General features: G+C 39.1%; 1 protein-coding gene across 1 annotated transcript in view; it reads left to right on the top strand.

The window, feature by feature from the left end:
* Positions 1-17,020: 17,020 nt before the first annotated feature.
* Positions 17,021-26,605, top strand: part of LOC131436183 (uncharacterized) — a 43,570-nt gene continuing 33,985 nt past the window's right edge. The window contains exon 1 of the mRNA XM_058604752.1: positions 17,021-17,846. Coding sequence (XP_058460735.1) covers positions 17,826-17,846 — 21 coding nt within the window. The 5' untranslated portion in view covers positions 17,021-17,825. The remainder of the gene's footprint in view (positions 17,847-26,605) is intronic.

The raw sequence follows: 26,605 nt of genomic DNA on the forward strand, positions 1-26,605 counted from the left end.
GACCAATGAAGGACCACCGTTGAACGTTTTTTTCCAAGTGGGTACCGTTCCATGAAATGGTTGAATTTCAAATTGCTGCTGTGGAGGGGATCAAATACCGTAGCTTTTAACTTTGTCAAGGTGCGTAGGGTTGTCAACGAATGCAAAAAGGGATATTTTGAAAAAATAAATCAAATAATAATTGAATAATAAAATGAAAAGGTTTGATGAGTGGATGTCAGCAAACAATGTTTGAAGCCGTTTCTAAATACAAGATGGCGGCTTCCGGCGTATTGATATTCGTTACAAACCATCACAATATGAATATTTTTCGAACAGATTCGATGAATGGATGTTAGAAAACGACGTTAGAAGCCGTTTCAAAATCCAAGATGGCGGCTTCCGTCATATCGATGTTCGTTACAAACCATCACAATATGAATATTTTTCGAACAGATTCGATGAATGGATGTTAGAAAACGACGTTAGAAGCCGTTTCAAAATCCAAGATGGCGGCTTCCGTCATATCGATGTTCGTTACAAACCATCACAATATGAATATTTTTCGAACGGATTCGATGAATGGATGTTAGAAAACGACGTTAGAAGCCGTTTCAAAATACAAGATGGCAACTTCCGGCATATCGATGTTCGTTATAAACCATCACAATATGGGTATTTTTCGAATGGATTTGATGAATGGATGTTAGAAAACGACGTTAGAAGCCGTTTCAAAATCCAAGATGGCGGCTTCCGGCATATCGATGTTCGTTATAATTGATCACAATATGGGTATTTTTCGAATGGATTTGATGAATGGATGTAAGAAAACGACGTTAGAAGCCGTTTCAAAATCCAAGATGGCGGCTTCCGGCATATCGATGTTCGTTACAAACGATCACAATATGAGTATTTTTCGAATGAATTTGATGAATGGATTTTAGAAAACGACGTTAGAAACCGTTTCAAAATCCAAGATGGCGGCTTCTGGCATATCGATGTTCGTTACAATTGATCACAATATTAGTAGCCGTTTCTAAATACAAGATGGCGGCTTCCGGCGTATTGATATTCGTTACAAACCATCACAATATGAATATTTTTCGAACAGATTCGATGAATGGATGTTAGAAAACGACGTTAGAAGCCGTTTCAAAATCCAAGATGGCGGCTTCCGGCATATCGATGTTCGTCACAAACCATCACAATATGAATATTTTTCGAACGGATTCGATGAATGGATGTTAGAAAACGACGTTAGAAGCCGTTTCTAAATACAAGATGGCGACTTCCGGCATATCGATATTCGTTAGAAACCATCACAATATGGGTATTTTTCGAATGGATTTGATGAATAAATGTTAGAAAACGACGTTAGAAACCGTTTCAAAATCCAAGATGGCGGCTTCTGGCATATCGATGTTCGTTACAATTGATCACAATATTAGTAGCCGTTTCTAAATACAAGATGGCGACTTCCGGCATATCGATATTCGTTAGAAACCATTCCAATATGAGTATTTTTCTAGCGGATTCGATGAGTAGAACTTGAAAATGATGCTTACAGTAATTCCAACATCCTAGATGGTGGACAGAATGAGCGAATTTAGTTTTTGGTTATAAACTGTCATGAAGAAATTCATAAATTGTTTTCATCTCGATATTCTTCCAAATTTTATATTGCTGTTATGAAAGCGATCGAAAATCGTAGTTTTGTACTTTTTCGAAAGCAAACAATTTTTGAAGAAATAACATTGTAATAATATTTGAACTACAACGGAATTAAGGGATCGAAAATCATTAGATTTTGCTCATACCAACGAATATTCACAACCTTCCAAAAAAAATTTAAACATGAATTGAATGGAAAAGAACGCCAATATTGATCTATGACTACGATATGGCCAGTTTGCATTTCTGTTGGCTGCCAGTAGTTTGGCACAAGCACACCAGCATAATTTAAACGCTTGTAGCGTTATGTTAAGGATTTGAGTTAAGTCATGGTGAGATGCATATAAGGAAATTGAATCAAGCGTGTAGACAGAGTAAGAAAAAATTAGTGCAACTGGGTGCACTGCTCCTTTTGACAGAATCCGAAAAAGAGATAGCGTATCGAACGATACTCAGTTGGTCTTCCGGCGTGCTCGAGTTGATACGTGTCCTGCGAGGGCCGTTTTTTCTTCGCCTTTGGCGGCCATTGCGCGGAACGCGCTTCGGAGTGACGAAGGTTTTGGATTTGTGCGGCCGGCTATGATGTTCGGCTGGATTGTGCAGTGAAAGGCCGGCAAAAGTCACGCGGAAAAAGGTCGGGTCAATCACCCGCGAGGCAATTAACGGAGGTCATCCAGGCAGAAGCAGAAGATCGAGGCACGTCAGGTGAAGCGGGCGGCACCCTCAATTGAGGCACTCCGCCATTGTAATCTGGGATCGCGTGTGCGGACGGGAGGAAGGTTCCTCGTTTCTGCCCATCTACAAGCACGGGCGAGCATACGAGAATTCTGCCGCTAGCCGCGACGGAGATTGACGGCGCCGAGGCCGGTAGGAAGGACAACCAAGGAAGCGAAATCCAGACAACAGTTCCGGCACATGCACAAACGGTCATGATTTGCATGATTGGTGGCGTTGGTGCAACCGATGTAATGAGAACGTGGACTTCGGAAACAGGAGTGAATGCTGAAGTGACACGGGTAAGTCTGCACAATCATTTCCTTGCATCTCATTAGTCCCAGTAGTGTGTGACGTTTATTGGTCAGCGGATCACAGTACATTGCCAACGTGGCGAGAAAGTGGCATGCCATGCCCCAGATAGAGTAAAAGAGAAAACTTTAACAATGGCGCCCAACCAAAAAACCCATTTGTTCGGGTTATGAAAATGTACTCCTTTTGGCTAGCGTACGTTTTCGGTTAAGCGATACGACGCATGACACACACCCCTTTTAGACTCAGTTGGCAAAATTAAAAAATAAACAAATCCATATAAAGTAAAGATATTACTAGTTTGCGTTTTGATTTGTTAGTTAGGTTAAATTCTGTTGATTGGCTTTAGTTTAGTTCACTATCTAACAATGGAGATAGATCCATTACATTTAAGTGAAGAGGAGTTAAATTATGAACTCGCTCTTCGTAGTATCACTGGCCTTGGGCAAATCACCCGTAGGGGTAAATGTGCTCGTTTATTGAAGGCTTTTGAAGAAGATTTAAGGCGGAAGCGTTTTTATACGACTTCTAGTCACGTGATGAGTGATGAAAGCAACATCAATGCTTGCGCCTCACGTCTCAAATTATTGCTGGCACCGATAGACTCAGCAATTAAGAAACACGATATTGGTTTCTTAGAACATATAAAATCGCGATTACGTCACTATCGAAATCGTTTAGTTCGCATCGATCCGCCTCCGGTCGCGCTTCGGGAAGAATTTGCTAGTGTTCAAGCGTTGATAGCCGCTTTATTGGAAGAAGTTTACACCGCGTTAAATATGTCAGACTTGTCAAGTGAGTGATCGAAACTGCAGTTCCAAAGAATCAAATAACTCAGTGCACATAATGCAAGGGGCATTTGGCGTAGCGGAAAATCATCAGAGTTCGCAAGCAACGCACGGACAGGAAGGAGGTGCAGGCGCCCTCGCGAAGAAGACAGCAGAGCAAGGTGCTAGCAACAAGGAAACACAAATGGCTACGTTTGCATGGCAGCAAACGGAAAGTAACGAAGCTACTGGCTTACCCAGAGTATCATCACCTATCGGAAGAGGACGAGGTAGTGGACGTAATTTCGGAAATTGGCAACCGGTGTGGCCTTCAACTCCACACAAGGAAGCGGATAACTTCAATCCAATATCAAATCAAGACCAACATCACCACTACGGAAGAACGGGAAGCACACCGCCATCCCCTCATAGAGAGTATCCGTCACAGGAAGAAAACAGAAGGGACGACTCAGCAGACTACAACCGCATACGAGACGAGCTGCTGACACACCTATTACGGAGAGACAGGCAAGAGAGGCAGGATACTCACAGAAACCCTAAAGCCATTCACAATTGGCCATTCAAGTTTCGCGGTGAAAAAGATGCAACATCGCTCAACACATTCTTAGATCGCGTAGAGTGTTTCGCTCGGTCCGAAGACGTTTCGGATGAACTGTTATTGCGATCCATCAAACATCTACTTCTGGATGACGCACTCGATTGGTACGGGCGAGCTTTTGCGGAAGGAACGTTGCATACGTGGCGTGGCTTCAAGGAGCAAATACGACGAGAGTTCCTGCCCAGCAGTTATGCGCAGATTCTGAGAAATGAAGCAAATTCTCGGTATCAAGGTGCAAATGAATCGTTTGCGAAATTCTTCAGGGATATATCAGCACTGTTTCGGTTCGTCCAGCCAGCGATGTCACCAGAGGAGAAATTCTTCATCGTGAAGAAGAACATGAATACGGAGTACGCATCGATTGTTGCAGCTGCGAGACCTCAGTCGTTAACCGAAATGGCGGAAGTCTGTAACGAGTTCGACGAGACGCGCATTCTTCTGAGCCGTCATCGCAGGACACCGATCCCACACTACGCGCTGCTTGAGCCGAGCCTAGCAACGCCAACACCTTCACAAAGAGAGAGAACATACGGGAATACAGGACAGTTGCAAAGGTTCAACAGAGTACACGCAGTGGAGTCAGCCGAATTTCGAGAACAACAACTGTATGATGAGCCGTACGACTCGATGTCAGCAGCTGGAGAAGAACAAGATTGGACACAACAACTGGAGATGATATGCCAGCAAGTAAACGCATTAAAGGCTCGCTTTGAGAGGAGAGATCATCGTCAAAAGGCGACGCAAGGGTTTCGTGTACAACAGCCACAACCGTCGAGACAATCTAATCGGTCGGAAGCGAACAATAATCGTAGAGAGCAACAGTCAGCGATCTGCTCCCAAGAAGCACAGGACGAGAACAGATCAGCCCTGCTTCGCTGCTGGAATTGTGATACGGAAGGACACAGATTTATGGACTGTCCAAAACCACAAGCCATACTGTTTTGCTATCGATGTGGTCAGAAGGGCTATTCACTTCGCAGCTGTCCTAGTTGTTCATCGGCAACGGGAAACGAGCAAGCGAGGAGTCAGTAACCGAGGGAATCGCATCCTCGCAAGAATTCTACAGTCCCTCATCATTTCCCGAGCTTCGGCACATCAACTCTATCAGAATCAACACAAACGGAGACAACCGGCCACATGCCGACTTCACAGTTCTTGGCAAACAGTTAACAGGTTTGTTGGATAGCGGAGCAAACTGTACTCTAATCGGAGGAGCCGCGATAAAGATCATCGACGAGCTGAACTTGAAGCGAGGTCGACTGAAAGGCGGTATCCAGACAGCAGACGGCACAAAACACACCATATCCGAGTTCGTTAAGCTGCCTATAGCATACAACGACCGTCATGAAACAATTCCGGTGCTACTAATACCTTCACTGCCCGAGTGCATTATACTCGGCATGAATTTTTGGGAGAAGTTTGGAGTTCGAGCGGTGTGCAACAAGATAGACATGTCGTTCGATGAGCAGAATAACAATGTTGAACCCATGAGAAAGCTGTCAGACATGCAGAAAAGACAATTAGACACGGTAATAGGCACGTTTCCGGTGAGTGAAAAGGGACGAATTGGCCGTACAGACAAGTACACGCACCGCATCGACATCGGAGATGCCAAACCGAAGAAGCAGCGCTGTTATCACATGTCGAAGTATGTCTTAGACGAAGTGAACAAGGAAATTGATCGGATGATAGCGTTAGATGTCATCGAGGAGGCAGTGTTTTCGCCATGGAACAATCCGCTCGTTGCCGTAAAGAAAAAGACAGGACAGTACAGAGTATGTCTAGATGCTCGCCACTTGAACTCGATCATGGTTAATGAAGGACATCCGATTCCGCAGATCGCCTCAATCGTCAGCAACCTCAGTGGATGTTTCTACATATCGTCGATTGACTTAAAAGATGCTTTTTGGCAGCTACCGCTGGAAAAAGAATCTCGTCCGTTAACTGCATTCACTGTTCCCGGTCGGGGCCACTTTCAGTTCAAAGTTGTACCATTTGGTCTGTGTACGGCGAGTCAAGCACTAGCACGGTTGATGACACATCTTTTTGCTGATCTGGAACCGCAGGTTTTTCACTATTTGGATGACATTATCATCTGTTCGCGCAGCTTCGAAGAACATCTGGTAACACTGAGGAAGGTAGCAGACAGACTGCGACAGGCAAATCTCACGATATCCCCGGACAAATCCAAATTCTGCCGTCAGGAGCTGAAATATTTAGGCTACGTCTTGAATGAAGACGGATGGAAGGTAGACAACGAAAAGATCAATCGCAAAGCAGGAAAGAAGTTCAGCGCTTTCTTGGATTGTGCAACTGGTATAGAAGGTTCATCGAGGATTTCGCTCGCATTGCTGTACCACTGACCGAGTTAACGAAAGCTAAAATCAAGTTCCGATGGACACCAGTAGCTGAAGACGCTTTTGTGAAGCTAAAATCGATGCTAGTGTCAGCACCAGTCCTGGCGATGCCCGATTATGCCAGACCGTTCAACATAGCCTGCGACGCCAGTGACGTCGCCATTGGAGCCGTCCTAACGCAAGAAACAGATGGAATCGAACACCCGATAGCGTACTTTTCTCAGAAACTGTCATCCTCCGAACGAAACTACTCGGTTACGGAAAGAGAATGCCTAGCGGTCATTCGAGCAATTGAAAAGTTTCGTGGATACGTGGAAGGCGTCAAGTTCACGGTATTCTGCGATCACGCTGCGTTGTCGTACTTGAAGTCAATAAAGAACCCTACGGCGTTAATGTGCAGATGGATCCTTCGGTTGAACGCGTTTGATTTCGACATCAAATATCGTAAAGGATCGTGCAATGTAATTCCGGACGCATTGTCAAGGATAGCAGCAACGATTACGTTCTCCACCAACACTAGTGACGACAATTGGTACATCCGTCTCGCAACAGGCGTAACGAAGCAACCGGAGAAGTTCCCAGACTTCTGTATCATGTCCAACGAACTCTTCAAGAATTGTCGTTACAGGGATGAGCTGGGGCAGATCACGCACAAATGGAAGAAGGTAGTTCCGAGGGACGAACGAGCGGAAATACTAAGAAAATTTCACGACTCGGTCACAGGAGCGCATTTAGGATTCCAGAAGACGCTACAAAAAATCCAGACAAACTTCTATTGGCCGAAGATGCAAGAGGACATCGCTCGTTACGTGCGTAGCTGCAAGGTGTGCAAGGCCAGCAAAGCGCCGAATTATCGCATGATGCCAGATATGGGAAAATTGAAACCTGCTAGAATCCCATGGGAGTTAATTTCTTTAGATTTTGTCGGTCCATTCACCAGATCGAAGAAAGGAAACACAATCATCTTGGTAGTAGTGGATTGGATAACAAAATACGTGATCGCGCACCCCATGCGCAGCGCAGACACTGAGGCAATGATTAACTTTCTGGAGAAGGAAATCTTTCTGCGATTTTCACGTCCAAGGATTGTTCTGACGGACAACGGGAAACAGTTCACATCGTTGGCATTTCGCTCTTTGCTCAAGCGGCACAACACTGAGCACATGACCACAGCGTATTATTGTCCGATGGTGAATAACGCAGAACGCGTGAACCGTGTTTTGATAACCTGCATTAGAGCACTCTTGAACGAAGATCACCGGACATGGGATGAGAATCTGCCTTCAATCGTGGCAGCAATCAACAGTGCAAAGCATGAAGTCACAGGAGTAAGTCCACACTTCGCCAACTTCGGCAGAGAGCTGATTCTACACACCGATCTCTACAGACAGCAGGACCTCAACACCCCGGAGGACTTGAAGCTGGCACAAGATCTTCGGTTATCGAATCTCAAGCGGATCCAAGAATTCATGCTTCAACGAATTAGAAACTCACACGAAAAGGCAAAGCAACGGTACAATTTGCGCACAAGAACGGTGTCGTTCAAAGTCGGCGACTTAGTTTGGAGAAGATCGTTCGGATTATCATCTAAGGCAGACCACATCAATCAGAAGCTAAACCCGAAATTTGTACCAGCAATCATTCGTAAAGTTCTAGGCACCAACCTATACGAACTAGAAGACGTTCCATCCGGCAAGGCAGGGAGATTTCACGCGAAAGACATCAAATCAGATTAAAAGCAATTAGCACAGCTATGTCCACAGGCTACGCCTGTCAACGATGAGCTCTACTCACAAAACACCGTTAACGATCGGGATAAATCGTAGACTGTCAGGGTGTGGTGAACAACAACTCATAGAACTACTTCCCCACCTCGGCACGAACAGGAGACAGCCTTCTGCAGGCTTGCCGTTAGCGAATCGGGAGAAAACGCAGATGAAGTCGCAAACAAAAAACAGCCTTCAGCAGGCTTGCCGTTAGCGAATCGGGAGAAAACGCAGATGAAGTCGCAAACAAAAACCAGCCTTCAGCAGGCTTACCGTTAGCGTACCGTGAGAAAACGCACCCAAGTCGAGAAAACTTCAGAGCAAAATGCCTTCCACAGGCGCGCCGGTAGCGGACCGTGAGAAAAACGCACAGGGACAGTTCGAGGAGCCGGAAAGCCTTCAGCAGGCCAGCCGTTACCGTATCGAGAGAAAACGGACAGTCGAAACATAGGCTCGCGATTCTGATCAATCCAAACAACAGGATAGAAGAAAGCGAGCCATAAGACGGACAAATTGGTCGAGGAAGGCCCATGACAACTGGCAGTCGCAGCAAGTTGCTGTCGAGACGTCAGGGACGGGATCGGACTTCCTCCTAGAAAAGGCCGAGGATGTCTGTACGTTACCGTTCAGCGAGAAAACGGACTCAAGCTAAGTAATGGCATGAGTTATGTCGACAACACATCTTCAAAACCCATAAAGTACAACGATTGAACAAGGAATTCAAGGGCACGAAACGGGTCGTAAGATCGAGAAACAAGCGAAAATCGCGTTCAACAACTGCGAGTTCCAGGGAGTAATCCTTCTGCAGGCCTGCCGGTAGCGACCCGTGAGAAAAACGCACCCAAGTATCCCGGCTGGTCAGGAAACGCCTCCCACGGGCGTGCCGTTGCCGTAGCGAGAGAAAACGGATGAATGAAGGACCGAATCATCTCACCGACGCGACCGGAGTGCATTGAATCGTAGTCGCCTACAAGGATCGAGTAAACCGAGCTATGAGCAGCACCAGCTCCCAGAAAAACAGGTTCACAAAATACCCAAGCGGTAGAAGTTCCCCTAAAAGCCTGAACAGGTGCACAAGGTTCAGTGATACAATAATAGTCTTGTTGGTCGGAGGCGTCACCACGAAGGTCGTCAACCCGAAGGAACGCGAATCAAGGGCGCGGTTATAACCCTTGCTTGGGCTCTTGGTGATAGGAGAGACTAAATCCTCTCGAACCTCAAATCAAACCAATTCTCTAAGACTGTCAATGCTGTAGTCAAGCCAATCAATTATTTTGCATGCTGCATGCTGTTTTTCTTTGTTATTCGTTAATCTTCTAGTTTAATTTAGCCATTAAGACTAGATAAGATCACTGACTGTTAATACTCAGTGGAAGTTTGAGGAAGGCATGCAAGAACTGAGCCGGAGACATTTTAGCCATGTCTTGTTGGCGTACGATTATCATTTTGTGCAGACAAGTTCTGCTGTTTAGTTAATGCTGCGGTAGAGTAGAAGAGAAGTTTTGGTTGAGCTCAAGATTTGAAGAGCATTCGTTAGGCTCTGGTATATTTGTGTTGATTTGTGTTGAAGTTTGTAATCGGCACAGTCTCCGGCACACTTCTTAAAGAAGTGAAAGTTTTAGAAATTTTTCGTGAACCACTTTCGTGCTTCACGAAAAATTTTTGCCACTGGGTAGGGTTGTGTAGCGTTATGTTAAGGATTTGAGTTAAGTCATGGTGAGATGCATATAAGGAAATTGAATCAAGCGTGTAGACAGAGTAAGAAAAAATTAGTGCAACTGGGTGCACTGCTCCTTTTGACAGAATCCGAAAAAGAGATAGCGTATCGAACGATACTCAGTTGGTCTTCCGGCGTGCTCGAGTTGATACGTGTCCTGCGAGGGCCGTTTTTTCTTCGCCTTTGGCGGCCATTGCGCGGAACGCGCTTCGGAGTGACGAAGGTTTTGGATTTGTGCGGCCGGCTATGATGTTCGGCTGGATTGTGCAGTGAAAGGCCGGCAAAAGTCACGCGGAAAAAAGGTCGGGTCAATCACCCGCGAGGCAATTAACGGAGGTCATCCAGGCAGAAGCAGAAGATCGAGGCACGTCAGGTGAAGCGGGCGGCACCCTCAATTGAGGCACTCCGCCATTGTAATCTGGGATCGCGTGTGCGGACGGGAGGAAGGTTCCTCGTTTCTGCCCATCTACAAGCACGGGCGAGCATACGAGAATTCTGCCGCTAGCCGCGACGGAGATTGACGGCGCCGAGGCCGGTAGGAAGGACAACCAAGGAAGCGAAATCCAGACAACAGTTCCGGCACATGCACAAACGGTCATGATTTGCATGATTGGTGGCGTTGGTGCAACCGATGTAATGAGAACGTGGACTTCGGAAACAGGAGTGAATGCTGAAGTGACACGGGTAAGTCTGCACAATCATTTCCTTGCATCTCATTAGTCCCAGTAGTGTGTGACGTTTATTGGTCAGCGGATCACAGTACATTGCCAACGTGGCGAGAAAGTGGCATGCCATGCCCCAGATAGAGTAAAAGAGAAAACTTTAACACGCTTGCCAACTCGATTTGTTTACTTATGTAAGATTCGCCCTTCTTTGAAAAACAGCTGACATATCATGTCAAGTGTATGTCATACATTCGTATGTTAGGTAGAACTCACAGCGCAACCCAAGCAAGGAGAGCTGCTTCGTACGTTCATTAGTTCCTGAACATGTCTGCCAGCTGATGAGTATGCTTCATGAGGTTAGCCTTTGATCAATGGTTCGCATATTGAAGATGCCTATGAGAAAACTAGATTGATAACTTTTAGTTCCAATGAATATTAATTGAAAAAACATTGCTTCTTGTGTTTGTAGGATATATACACAGTATATTCTTCCAAGAAAAAAATGGATCGTTTGAAAACGGACTCAAATGCAATATTTATGCTATAAAATGTCTGAAATATTTTTGAAATGTGATCAAATTTGGTCTTGGAGTACAAACGTTATGTTCAAAAATGATTTCTGCAAACCTACACTAAAAAGACACCGTAAATATTGCCTGTATGACCTTGCTTCGCATCTTGTAGCACGCCGTGAAGCAAAGTTCTTCATTCTCGTACAGTACTAACGAGAGCGAACCCTTCATTTCATTGCATTGTCATGGATTGCTTAGTTCATGTGTTAATTGAGACTGAGAGCACAGGCAATTTACCAAACAAGGGAACTGGTCTGCTCAGTAGCATATACTCTCACGCATCCAGTTTCTCTCTAATATAGGACTCTCATTCAGTTATGTCAAGCAAAATATTCTCAGCGGGTGTTTTTTTGTTGCTTCGTTTGTTTGAGGATTCACAATACAATCCCTGTATGCAGTGCTGTTATTTTCACGCGCGAATTTTACATTTTCTCATCTACTTGTATGTACGAGTTACGATGCGGACACGACTGGCAGCACCATGCTATCAAAAAAGTATGTCGCTAATGATTTGTTCGGAAAATATGAGAGCTGAATATCTTGATTATATGATGTCTTCTATTGCTGTTATAAAACACGTACACGCTAATCGGAAAGTAAATCGATTTCAATTGGTAATATTAAGAATACATCGCAACGCTCCAGGTAATGTTGCACGATACGATTGAATTTATTTTTGATTTGATTTGTAGTAGAAAAACATCATACTTTTTCAAATGGACTTTTTATTGCTATAATCTAATTTCGATTTAAGAGCGAAATAAGAAAATTGTCGCATATTTTGATAAAGTCTAATAAGAAGACACTTGTCAACAGTCATACCAATAAAAAAAATTTCTTTTTTTCGGGTTTTCAAATGTATACTCTTCTATCTGTCCCAGCAAACTTCGACTTTGCTTAAAATTTATCTTTGGATTTCAAAAACAGAGTCGTTGCACGCAATAACATATCATTCCAAACTTATTACTTCTTAAAAATATTTTTGAATCAGCATTTGTCATATTACAAACAATAAGAAATCCTACTTGAATCGTTCTAAACAGGATGTGCATTTGTTGTGAAATTTATTGTTGTATTAATATATACTAATATTGCTGTATAATACTACTATCTGTATTCCTAATTTTTTATATTGTCTCCATTTATCGGAACAAATCATGAATTCCGTTAAAAAGTGCAAGATTTTCATTCTGTCGATATCTTGAATTTCTTCACCAGCATCACTCGCTAGCATTTAATTCAGAACGATCGAAAATTTTGATACTAGTGACAACCAGCAGTAGGCAAGCGATTACATCATGCTGGTGGGCTTGTGCCAAAAAACATCTTTTTGAAAAACCACAAAACTGCGGTTTTTGATCGCCTCCACAGCAGGAATATAAGATTTATAAGAGTATCGAAATGAAAACAATCACGAATACGTCGTTTTTAATTTCTTTATGACAGTTTATAACGAAAATGAAATTTGCACCAAAAACATAATGCAACTTATTCTCATTCCCGCTATCTTGGATGTTGAAACGACTGTAAGTACCGTTTTCAACTTCTACTCATCGAATCCTTTCGAATAATACTCATATTGTGATGGTTTGTAACGAATATTAATATGCCGGAAATCGCCATCTTGGATTTAGAAACGTCTAACGTCGTTTTCTAACATCCACTCATTAAATCCGTTCGAAAAATACTCATATTGTGATGGTTTGTAACGAACATCGATATACCGGAAACCGCCATCTTGAATTTTGAAACGGCTTCTAACGTCATTTTCTAACATCCACTCATTCAATCCTTTCGAAAAATACTCATATTGTGATGGTTTGTAACGAACATCGATATACCGGAAGCCGCCATCTTGTATTTAAAAACGGCCTCTAACGTCGTTTTCTAACATCCATTTATCAAATCCATTCGGAAAATACTCATATTGTGATCGTTTGTAACGAACATCGATATGCCAGAAGCCGCCATCTTGGATTTTGAAACGGCTTCTAACGTCGTTTTCTAACATCCATTCATCAAATCCGTTCGAAAAATATTCATATTGTGACCCAAGTAACAATTTATGTTATGCTAGCTTGTTTGTGACTAGTTTGCAACCAGATATTTGAGTGATTGTTACTAACATCTAACCACTTGCATGACTCAAAAAGCGCAGTTTCTACTAGTTGTTAAATCGGCTAAAAATATGTTGTCGTTACGTTGTAATGCCATACTGAAATAACTTATCTTTCCATAACTTGAAAATAACTTGTTTCCAAGTAAACTAGTTGAAACTTAGTCACCATCGACATTATAAACATTGAATGAATCCAGAATACTTTTCTATCATCAATAAAAAAGCAAGAGTACTTTAAGTCCCAAACTTGATACAAGGTACAAATTTCACAACGATTCAAAAATTGTCGAGCGGAATTCAATTTTACTTAACTGTTTTTTATGCGCCTTCAATCAAAATCTGTTTATAAAGATAGAAAAAATAAACAACAAAATAACCCTATGTTCAGAATGCTCAAAATTATTCCAAGTAGAGTGATTTCTCATCATTTAAAATTCATATATCATGAGAACTTTAATATTATCACCATCGATGTTCAATCCCTATATTATTTTCTTCGTGTTTATGACAGTGCATAGAACAAAAATGACTATCCTGCCTTTCACTATTTTCGGCAAAAAGTAGTTTTGAATAAAGTAATATCCTGGTTTTTTTTACGTTTCATACACTTCTTGAGACTCCATAATCAAGTCAACAAAGGTTGTTTTGTTTGCATTGTAGTTATCATAACGTTGGGAAAACTTACCGATAACTATCTGAATTAATGAGTAAATTATATGTTATAATCTTATAATATCTAAGTTATTGTTATATCAATTCACAGTAACAATTCACATAAACGCTAACGTATTTATAATGGTTTCGCAACGGAAAATAAACCTTTTTTCAACTAGTAGCTAAAAACATAGCTGTGATTAAAGATATGTTAGAATCAAGTAACGATAACTTACAAATGATAGTTAGTTTAATGTTTACGTTATAGAGAAACACTGATGTCACCTTGTTTTAAACAGTATAACATAAAAAACATGTTCGTGCTCTTGTTGCAACACAGTTGGGTTAAGTGGTATCAAAACTTGTTATGGGTTGCTACTATTGACGTCAAATAAACTTATTTTCAACTAGTGGCTAGAAGCATTGTTGTGATTAAAAATATGTTTGGATTAAGTAACGATAGCTTGTAAATTATATTTAATTCAATATGACACAAAGATGTTATGATTGGAAACCTAAATAACTATTTCGTAACTAGTTATGTTATGATGAAACATTGCTGTCACCATGTTTTAACCAGTATAACATAAAACACATATTCGTGCTCTTGTTGCAACATAGTTTGGACTTTGTCGTATATGAACTAGTTGCGGATTGCTACTTGGGGATGGTTTGTAACGAATATCAATACGCCGGAAGTTGCCATCTTGTATTTAGAAACGGTTTCTAACGTCGTTTTCTAACATCCATTCATCAAATCCATTCGAAAAATACTCATATTGTGATGGTTTGTAACGAACATCGATATGCCGGAAGCCGCCATCTTGTATTTAGAAACGGCTTCTAACGTCGTTTTCTAACATCCATTCATCAAATCCATTCGAAAAATACTCATATTGTGATCGTTTGTAACGAACATCGGTATGCCGGAAGCCGCCATCTTGAATTTTGAAACGGCTTCTAACGTCATTTTCTAACATCCACTCATTAAATCCGTTTGAAAAATACTCATATTGTGATGGTTTATAACGAACATCGATATGCCGGAAGCCGCCATCTTGGATTTTGAAACGGCTTCTAACGTCGTTTTCTAACATCCATTCATCAAATCCATTCGAAAAATACTCATATTGTGATGGTTTCCAACGAATATCGATATGCCAGAAGTCGCCATCTTGTATTTAGAAACGGCTTTTAACGTCGTTTTCTAACATCCATTCATCAAATCCTTTCGAATAATACTCATGTTGTGATGGTTTATAACGAACATCGGTATGCCGGAAGCCGCCATCTTGGATTTTGAAACGGTTTCTAACGTCGTTTTCTTACATCCACTTATCAAATCCATTTGATAAATACTCATATTGCTATGGTTTGTTACAAATGTCGATATGAATATCCATTATATTATGTCGAATAATGTACATAAGATAAAAATTATGTGGAAAATCTGAAATATCGTCAACTTATTCTACGTAATGAATTTTAAATTACATAAACTTTGTTTGTTTGTTGATTTTGTTGACATCCTCGATTATTACGAAAGTAATTTGAATTTTTTCTTGGTAAATTTCTTTAACTATTGATTTCACTTTTTATTGAAATAAAACTAGAAACTGTTAAAAAGTAGTAAATTTTTGCTGGTTGACAACTCTATGCCCTTTTAAAGTACATGAATATAGTAAATTTTGTACTCTAAAGACTTACTTTTTATTTATTGCTATTTTACATTTTTTTTCAAAAATTGAAAATTTGCGCTAGTTGACAACCCTATGCATCTAGTAAATGTTTAAATGTTGTGATTTTCGATTAATATTCACTTCTTTTTCCATTTAATTCAAGTTTTTTTTTTGTTAAATTGAGAATTTTCGTTGATTGACAACCCTAACCCGCGCTTTTTCATTGACATTGACGTTCTCCTTTTGCAATAATGGTATGAAATTTGACCATTTCATGGAACAGTATCGAGATGAAAACTATCACTAATGACGGCGTTTTGGATTTCTTCATGAAAGTTTATTGCCAGAAATGAAATTCGCACCGAAGACAAAATGCAGCCGATTCTATTGAGGACTATCATTCTTTCGTTACATTCATCGTCCAACACGAGTAAGACTGTCGCCACTACATTCATGAAGCGCTCGCTCATGACTGTCACATGCGACTTTCATCTGTATGGTTCGTGCGACATTCATGTGTGACAGCCCGAATAGTAGGCAACATGAAAGTTTCCAGCACACGACATTCAAAGTAAACATCTACAGTTTTAGGTACCAACATAGGAATTTCACTTAAAACTGTCACGTGAAGGGACCGTTTCCAGCATTGGTAGGGTCATTCGATGTCCATTTTCCTTTTTTTTAATTTTTTCTTCAGGTTGACTATTCTTATGCTGGGTTGAAAAAATCGAAATAATTCAAATAAAATCAATTTTAGTAAACCTTTCCCATGCACAGTTTTCGAACTTTTTTTTCTGCGCTATTCCTTCTTAGAGCCGAAGTAAAGATATTGTATCCGATTTTATCACAATTCGTTGATTGAAAGTCGACTATTCGCAAAATAACATTGTGACTCTACTAATGAGATGACTATTGGTACAATAGCCCTGCGAGTGAAAACTCCAGCTCAGTATCTTGTTTGATACTTGACTAACAAATTTTGTTATGATAATAAAATTGTATGGGTAATTTTAGCCATACCTTTCTTTTAGAGTTCATGATACTAGAAGTGATACCCAAACCAGATGCTTGAGATAATTCAAATTATTATTTTATTCTTTGTTTTGTCATTTACTTTACCTGGATTCTCACGTGCTAGTCTGCATTGGCTAGCAAACATAGTGAGCAATTTCTCTGCCACCATTCTCAGTGCAGATGATTTCGCTTTCCCCTCTCTGGTTATCTTTGGGACTTTGCATGCTCCCTCATAACAAAGTACGACAACTGTAGCTTTTGCGCCGCTCCATATCACCAACGTTTATTTTATACCAATTTTATTTATTATTTATCGTGCTTCTCAGTCCTCATCCGCCAGAGAGCCAACAATACGCAGCGCGCGTTGCTCTATGGTCACACCATACCATGCCAACCTGGATCGGCTTGGAGCCACTCTTTTGTTCAACTTTGCCCGTCGGCGTCAAATAAGTTCAGTATCCGTTGAGCTATTGGATAGAGTGGATTGATTGTTTGTATATCTACTCTGCAACGTGCAACTGCTCACTGATCCAGTGGTACAGTTTAGTGCGGGCCTTTCACTCGTAAGGTGCTTTTCAACCAGTTAATTACAGGGGACGAAACGCTTGGTTGCCTGCCGCGAATCACTTGTTCACAAATACCAAAGGGCTTCCCAGTTGCCGGTCTACTGAAGGGGGCTTTTCGAAGTTTGCCGGAAATAGAAAAAATTAAACTTACTTTTATTGTGTTTTTAATTGATACAGTTCTGGTAATAGTTAGGAATATATGTCCAATAGTCGGCGAATTGAAGTTTAGTGAAGAAGGGTGCAGCTTTAACATTGAAGCTTATAAGCACATCGCGGGTTTGGTGCAAACCGGGAAGAAAGTGATTAAATTGTTTAACCGAGCTGTTGTCCGAAAAGAAAGTTGTCTGTGACTTAGATGCAACTTTGATACGTCGTAGAGATCAGATCTCCGAGCATAATTGCATGTTCAATTGGCTTCCAATCCAATCCAATCAAGTGACAAAGATTGAGTGTGTGTTACTGATCGTGGAGGTGCGGAAAACGATACAAATTAATACTAATAACAAAAGAAGAGAACAACTCCATTGGACTAACGGTAGAGGAGATTGAAGAGTGTACAAAAGAGGAAAGTCGCTGACATCAATCACATCAAGTCATCTGATCGAAACCGGATTGTTCCGAAGAAACGAAAAGAGTTTTCTACGAAGCGTAAAAATGAGGCAAATTGGCGCAGAGGTGAGTGATGGACATTTTCAGCTATTGTCACATTACTGTAGATTAAACCACATATTTGAAATTATTCACTTTAAAATTTCGATACTTATATTTGTTTCGTTATCTTATTTTAATTGTTCTTTCAAACCCTGGCTGAAATATAATTTCATTATAGTTTTAGTCGCACTTATTTTGTTCGATATTGTTCACAAACTTTAATTCAGTAAAACAATTCGTTTCTATAAAAGATGCACAATGCGTTAAATAAGCAATGCAATTCTTGAACTTATATTGGTGTACACTGTATTCGACTGAATGTAAGTTCAATGAAAAAAGCCCCGGTTAGTGTATGCAATGAAGAGTCGGTTAAACTCGAAATTTGTTTTGCGGTGTTGCATGTGTTTCTCAATTACAACGCTGCAGTTGGTTTTGAGGTAAATTGCGCCATCCTGTAGAATATCGTACCGTAGCAGAAGGCTTCACAATATTACGTTACATTTGCCAATCAATCTACAAACTTCCTGTCTGGCATTTCGTTTATCCGAAAGTAATCGATGGAGGCCATCAAGCATATGCTGGTCTGAAGAAACAAATTAAATTGGAAATTCAACACCGCTCGAACAAGAAAACGCTACAAAAAAGTGGGTATGTTTTCATGGCGTATTTAACTTGTCTGTACTAACCTACAGCAAGCGGAAGAGTTGAATCGAGAGACAACCGTAGTTAACGGATGCAGAATAAAAGTGCGAGAAATGGAGGAAAGTTCGTCTTCAAGCCTGCAATTTGCCGTCCACATTGGACAGTGACTGGTGGTGTGTGAATAAGAGTGATGGGTGATACAAAAAGTCGGAAAACTAAGACAACTTTCGGTAAACACTTCTTTGGGTTGGCCTTATTTCATGTGAAAGACATATAACTCTTGACCGTTTGGATACCAAGCAATATTTTTGCTAATTATTTTCATTCCTTTAGCCGAAAATGCACTAAGATTTTCTCTCTGCGGTTTTCTATGTCACGCAAAATAAACACGTGAAGAACATGACTTTTTTTCTGAATCCGTGAAAATCAAACTCGCGTAATTTTTTAAATACGCAGAGAAAAATTATAAACTTAATTTGTCTAAAAATGCAATATTCCATTGGTGCAGTATTTTACAGGTTCCGAGTGTAATTTGCACTCGGGTACCATGTGCAGCTGTATGGGTTTATATGTATCAATTGTTCATTGATGTGACAGACATGTGCTTCTGTGTCTCAGTCGATTAACTGATGTGCTTTGTGATCTAATGTATCTCTGTTCAAGCCGCACTGTTGTTAACGATCTTTTCTTTTTTACTTCCTTTCTCTTATAGAAAGGCTATGCAATCACTGTGAAAACCGACTTTATAACCAAATGTCATATACCATAGGCTACTGAACTTTATCCGTATCGGAGGAGGGCCGAGTGTCATATATCATTCGATTGTGTGTGTGTGTGTGTGTGTGTGTGTGTGTGTGTGTGTGTGTGTGTGTGTGTGTGTGTGTGTGTGTGTGTGTGTGTGTGTGTGTGTGTGTGTGTGTGTGTGTGTGTGTGTGTGTGTGTGTGTGTGTGTTCCGGAATTACAAGGAAATATGTGAAAATTTATGAAAAAAGGCGCACTCAATTTTCTCGGAAATTTCTTTACCGATATTCTCAAACTAAGAAGCAAATAAAAGGTCTTGGATTTTTTTTAAAAGTCCCCGAAAAGTTGATTCAGATCCTACCTCCGGTTTCGGTATTACAGTACGATTAGTGGAAATTTTCAATTTCATGAGCATTTTTTCACAAGCGATGGCGAAACGAGGTGCACATTTTCACAAAACTTGCTGCTAAATTCATCTAGTTGCCAGATCGTGGTAGTTAGTGAATATTTAAAACTACTTTGGGAGTACTAGTCCCCGGTTCCCGCTTCCGTAAGCACCGATAATAGTGAAGAAAAGCTCCAAAAACAGAACTCACTTGGACTTCTCAGTAACAGTTAAACCGTGAAAACAAATCATGATTTAAATTAAATCTCTCATTGTCTTAAAAGAGACTGAGCAATTTTATCCAGATCCAACTTCCGGTCCCGAAATTATAGAACGATGAGTGTCAAAACATTCAAATCGTCATTCAAAATGATGCAAAACTGGTACGAGTCGGTACGTGCGGCTTTGCTCCGTTCGCAACGTGCTTTGTTCAATTTCGTATAGCTTGCATGGTTGCCACATTTCAATCTTTATTTTTCAGGTGAAAAATATGTAAATTTGAAATCTTTTATTCAATTTGTATCTACTTGTTAGTATTATCACAAAATCATGATTGCCTTTCTCATATAAAAAGCTTATGCAATTACTTGAAAAATTGACTAGTGAAAATTGGCCCGGAAGACTAAGTGTGTATGTATGTGTCAAATAATGTCACTCATAAAATAAAAAATCTCATAGTCCCTTAGGTTACTATTGAATTTTATCATGCTTTCATATGGTAAAGTGTGTTTTAAAATGCACATCGTCATTTAGAGCGACGATGCAAAAGAGGGTAGAGTTCTTCTAAATTTGGCTCAAAATTGATTCAATTTGTAGGCTATATTAGTTACTTACTAAACGAACCGACTTCGGGTATACTGGTTCCATGTTTCCGGTTCCAGAAGTAGCGGAAATAGTGGTCAAAAACTTTGAAACAAGACTCAATCAATTTTTTCAGAGATTATTTGGTCGATTTCCACAAACTTAGGCTCGAAATAAATTCCAATAGTCTCATAGGTAGCTGTTTAATTTCATCCGGGTCTGACATCAGGTTCCAGATCTATAGGGCAAAGTGTGTTTAATCATTTAGTGCGACGATGCAAAATAAAGAAAAATTCTTATTAACTTGACATAACTGCTTACAATTTGAAAAGGTTATGTTAGTTCATACCCAAAAAAGGGTTATTTTATTCAAGATTTAAAAAAAATTGCCAAATCTTCTAGTGATATTTTTGAAAATATAAATTATATGAGAAAGGCATCATTACACCACTAGATGGATTAAAGAAGGTTTTTTCCACTTATGTTCAAATTAAACGCACAGAGAACAGACACCTATGCTAGTACAAACTTTTTCAAATAGCTGTGTAAAGCATACAAGCAAAAATCCATGAAAAATCATCGTTGCGCACGACTTTGCACGCAAAAATTGTCATTGTACGAAACAGAGAAGCCAGATCTGCAGATTTGTCTGTAAATTTGCAGATTTCGTACATAGTGCTGCAGAAATTTTTTAGTTGTGCAGACTTTTGCAGACTTTTAAAAATCGAGTTTCTCGCAGACTTTCGCCTAAATTTACACACTTTTGAAGTTGTTGCGACCTATCTTTGCTCGCCAAATCAGTTTAGCGTATCATACTTTATAGTGAAATGGCTGCCAGCAAGACAAACTTGCTGACTGCAGATATTTGAAATCTTTACCTGGCATCTCTGGTACGAAAGCTCAAACACAAGAACCCATAAGGGGCTACTGGGTTGCTCGAAGCTCCTCTACAGCCAAATGTATTCAAATATAATAATTCTTCAATTACATAGTAAGTTAGAAGTACCAGAAGTGTCGGAACTAGTAACCAACCCCTAAATGTTCATCAGTTTCATTTTTTTTATTGTCTGTAGTATGGTATTACTAATCGGCCAATTTAAGCGCCAGGAATTTTGTTTTATAAGTCATAATGTATATGTATACCCAGAGATGAAAATATTTTGGAAATTAAACATAAAGTTACTTTACCAATCTGTACGTTTCACTATACTTTAAACGCAAAACTAAGCAGTAATTGAAATTTCATTTTTTCTTACTGTGCCGACAGGGATTGTAGTTATTATATGTGTTCGAAAAGGTTTTTATATCTGAAATGCAAAAATTTCACAAGTAATCCCACTCATTTTTCGCTATGTGTCCGATTTCACAATAAGTGTCTCAACTTAACCTTTTGATTGTACTTTTTCACTGTAATCTATCTCAAAATTTATGATCTTCAATTCACACGAAACTGCTGATTATAAAAATCTGCAAAATTTTACTAATTAACACATCACTCCATAACTCGTGTGGCTTACTAAGAAAACCACATTATTTGACATTTTATTCATCAATGTAATCTTCAAGAGCTATACAATCATTCCAACTTTTTTGGTGTAAAATGGTCAGTAAAATCGATTCCACGTATTCAGGAGGACCGCTCGCAACGCTATCATGTTCATTTTTCCCCAAGTTCCCTTTTTACTTACCTATATAACATAAAACCGAAGTACTACATAAGAGCGAATAGAGTGTTTCTAATGTAAAAAAGTCTAACAAATCGATTACATATACACGGAACGACCGAAATCAGTATTTTCGCGAAAAATTTAGTTGATTTGCTGATTTTAGTTAGTTATTTTTTGAGACAACTAAAAAAATCTTACTTTTGCTGATTTAGATTTTTTATTCTCAATCCCTTAATAATAATAAAATATTTGTTGAAATGACTATTTTTTTTAGTTGAATTCACAAACTAAACGTACTGTCATTTCTTAGCTAAGGCACACTTCATATCCAGTCAACTAATTTTTTAGTTGAATTGAAGAAATATAATGTTGCTTTCAACCAATATGAATGGTTGAATTGGCTTCTGCAATCTGCAGCTATATGGCGCCCTGTCACCGAAACGGTAACACCTTAATGACTACTAGCCACTAGATGGCACACTACTGCCGAAAAAAATTCTGACGCGGTTGTCTTTTCTATATTGGCAGGTATAAATACGATGTTGTGTTGGAGAAAAAGACATAAACGAAACGTAAACATCTTTTTGAATTTTTTTTTTCTTCTAAATCACTGTTTTCTTCATTCTCACTGAAAACTTTGAGCACTCGGAAAACAAAAACCGAATACAAGTAGTACACCGGACGGCGCAGCTCGGAAGGTTTGAAGATACAAAAAAACTTCATCACAATTAGAGTGAAACATTCGAAATTCACTTCACTGTTCTGCGTAAAAACATTATTACGCACAATCGCTTCAAGTGCGCACAAATTCTGAATAAATACGATTTCCACTAACAGTTTACGACATTTTTACATATCGGTTTAGAAATTTAAATAAAGATATATCGAACACATGCGAAAAACATCAAAACAATGTTCAAGTAGTTTCAATAAGACTGTCCTTTTTAGCTTTTTAATGGATTGTTTTGCTTTGACACTTCTCATGAGTTTTTGGCTAATAAAGTTGTTAATAATACCCATTTCAGTTTTGGTTTTTTGTGCTGTCCTTCAGTAATGATGGTGATAGATAAATAGAAACAAATTTTCTGATTTTAATAACAAAATTAGTTGTCAATGAGAATTTCGTGTTGGATTGAAATATTGCTGGTTTGAGTCCAGGATATTCACCAACTAAACACATTCTCTACAACTAAGAGTTTTTTCAGCAAAGTAAATTCTCAATTTTAACTAATTTTATAGTTATTTTGGAAATTTTGTTGTTAAAATCAACTAATTCAAAAACAGTAATACGAATTAGGCGCAGAGCTAATTTCGGTCGTTCCGTGCAATTGATTAGAGATGGACAATTCGTTCGCGAACGATTCAAAAGAACTAATTCTTTTTAAAGAATGAATGACCAATAGTTTTTTTTTGAGAATGGTAGTTCTTAGTTCAAAGTCGTGGAGAGAGCGGTGTCTCGGTTAGTCTTTCAACAAGCAAACTAACTATGGAAAGAACGAATGAACGACTCTCGAGAACTAGTTCTTTTAATAGAACTCTCCACCACTGAACGGTTATTTGAAATGAACTGTTTTGCCCATCTCTACAAGTGATGTTACGAAGAAAGACTTAAAAGTAAAATTTTAAATATTGATCTACAATCTGGAAGAAGATTCAATACGAACTATCAATATTGGTCTATATTACGTAAAACACTTCAGTGATCCGAATACACATAATGGGAATGACAGTACTAGCCCGTTTATCCTGTTTTACCTCATTTTTTACTCGTGTTACCCTCTTTTCTAATATTTAATGAAAATAAGAACCATAGCTACCATATTTCTTCTGCCGATTAAAGAGAAAGCATAGCAATTCTGTTTTATTGTTAGTCACATCCGAACCTTTTTCCAAATTTGGAGCAAAATGTTAGGACTCAGTAAAGGATAAATTTGGGTAAAACGGTACAACATTATACGTGCAGCTATCGAATCGATTTGTAATCTTATTTTTAGGTCTTTCTTCGTAATATCAATCGATTTTCATCAACCGCAATCATCCTGTTTTCGGTATTCGGAAGAAAGTTTATCCAGAGATACGACTTATGAAATAAATTGGGGTAAAACGGTATAACAAAATTCGTGCGGTCATCGAATCCATTTGTAGTCTTATTTTTAGGTCTTTCTTCGTAATATTATTCAATTTTCATCAACCGCAATCAGTCTGCTTTTGGTATGAGAAAGAAAGTTTAAACCGAAATACGATTTTTTATATAAATTGGGGTAAAATGGGTTAAGCAGGCTAGTACTGTCATATGAATCAGTATTGATAGATCGTATTGGATCTGCTTTTGGATTGTAGATCTTATATCAACTAAAAATTATAACTAGAAAATAAATGGGATAAAACGGTACAATGAGTGTGCTGCGGTCATTAAAACTACACGGAACGACCGAAATTAGCTCTGCGCCTAATTCGTATTACTGTTTTTGAATTAGTTGATTTTAACAACAAAATTTCCAAAATAACTATAAAATTAGCTAAAATTGAGAATTTACTTTGCTGAAAAAACTCTTAGTTGTAGAGAATGTGTTTAGTTGGTGAATATCCTGGACTCAAACCAGCAATATTTCAATCCAACACGAAATTCTCATTGACAACTAATTTTGTTATTAAAATCAGAAAATTTGTTTCTATTTATCTATCACCATCATTACTGAAGGACAGCACAAAAAACCAAAACTGAAATGGGTATTATTAACAACTTTATTAGCCAAAAACTCATGAGAAGTGTCAAAGCAAAACAATCCATTAAAAAGCTAAAAAGGACAGTCTTATTGAAACTACTTGAACATTGTTTTGATGTTTTTCGCATGTGTTCGATATATCTTTATTTAAATTTCTAAACCGATATGTAAAAATGTCGTAAACTGTTAGTGGAAATCGTATTTATTCAGAATTTGTGCGCACTTGAAGCGATTGTGCGTAATAATGTTTTTACGCAGAACAGTGAAGTGATTTTCGAATGTTTCACTCTAATTGTGATGAAGTTTTTTTGTATCTTCAAACCTTCCGAGCTGCGCCGTCCGGTGTACTACTTGTATTCGGTTTTTGTTTTCCGAGTGCTCAAAGTTTTCAGTGAGAATGAAGAAAACAGTGATTTAGAAGAAAAAAAAAATTCAAAAAGATGTTTACGTTTCGTTTATGTCTTTTTCTCCAACACAACATCGTATTTATACCTGCCAATATAGAAAAGACAACCGCGTCTGAATTTTTTTCGGCAGTAGTGTGCCATCTAGTGGCTAGTAGTCATTAAGGTGTTACCGTTTCGGTGACAGGGCGCCATATAGCTGCAGATTGCAGAAGCCAATTCAACCATTCATATTGGTTGAAAGCAACATTATATTTCTTCAATTCAACTAAAAAATTAGTTGACTGGATATGAAGTGTGCCTTAGCTAAGAAATGACAGTACGTTTAGTTTGTGAATTCAACTAAAAAAAATAGTCATTTCAACAAATATTTTATTATTATTAAGGGATTGAGAATAAAAAATCTAAATCAGCAAAAGTAAGATTTTTTTAGTTGTCTCAAAAAATAACTAACTAAAATCAGCAAATCAACTAAATTTTTCGCGAAAATACTGATTTCGGTCGTTCCGTGTATATGGACCGGATAACACTTTTGAAGTCATGGCTGAGCTTGTACAATTTTTTTATCAACATGTAATTAACACGAAATTATTTTGAATCCATTGTTTTGAAAATGACAAAAGTAGCTTAACTGGAATTGCCCAGTAAATTCGAACATCGGACGATTCCAAAAAAATCGAACATCGAACGGATCGTGCATGAAAGCTTTTGATTGCGTTTTCGTTGAGTATCTAGCGATATCTAGCGAGAAAGAGTAAAGATATATAGAAGCATGGAGTGCGACGGATGCCCGAAACTCTATAGGTATAGCGGGATTCGATTACCTACCCCGAATGTAGGGTCAGAGTTTTTCTGGTCCGAAGAGGTGGATGACCTTAATATTAAAACCTTTATAATAGAAACAAAACAAAATGTACAATGCTCTTTGTCACTCTATTGCTGAGATGTCGAGTCGACATTCGACCTCATAACGCCTTGATTTGATATCTCTTCACTCTTTTTTGTTAGCGATACATAACGTAAACGTGAAGCTCTTGAGCAATTTGACGTCTCTGTTACTCACACCGATGCAGAGTGCGCAAATCTATTCATATACGAAATTAGAATGTGTGCGAGCCGAAGTCACAGTTTGTTGTGGGTTCAATTTTACACTGAGGTAAAATATTTTTGACTCATAATCATACACTGCGAAAAATGCATATAGAATTTCGTAGACTATGAACTAATGAACCAAGTAGAAGACAGTTCCATTACGTGATATAGAGTTTCATGAACGATTTTTTGTCTTTCTCAACTGTTCTCTTGGCATTGCAGTGTTTTTTATTGCATATATGTCTTCAATAATTGGCACGATGCGGCTTGACAAAATTCACTGGGTTATTTCGACATACTCACACTAGCATTAACCTTTCAACT

Source organism: Malaya genurostris, chromosome 3 (assembly GCF_030247185.1).
Source record: "Malaya genurostris strain Urasoe2022 chromosome 3, Malgen_1.1, whole genome shotgun sequence".
Lineage (NCBI taxonomy): Eukaryota > Metazoa > Arthropoda > Insecta > Diptera > Culicidae > Malaya > Malaya genurostris.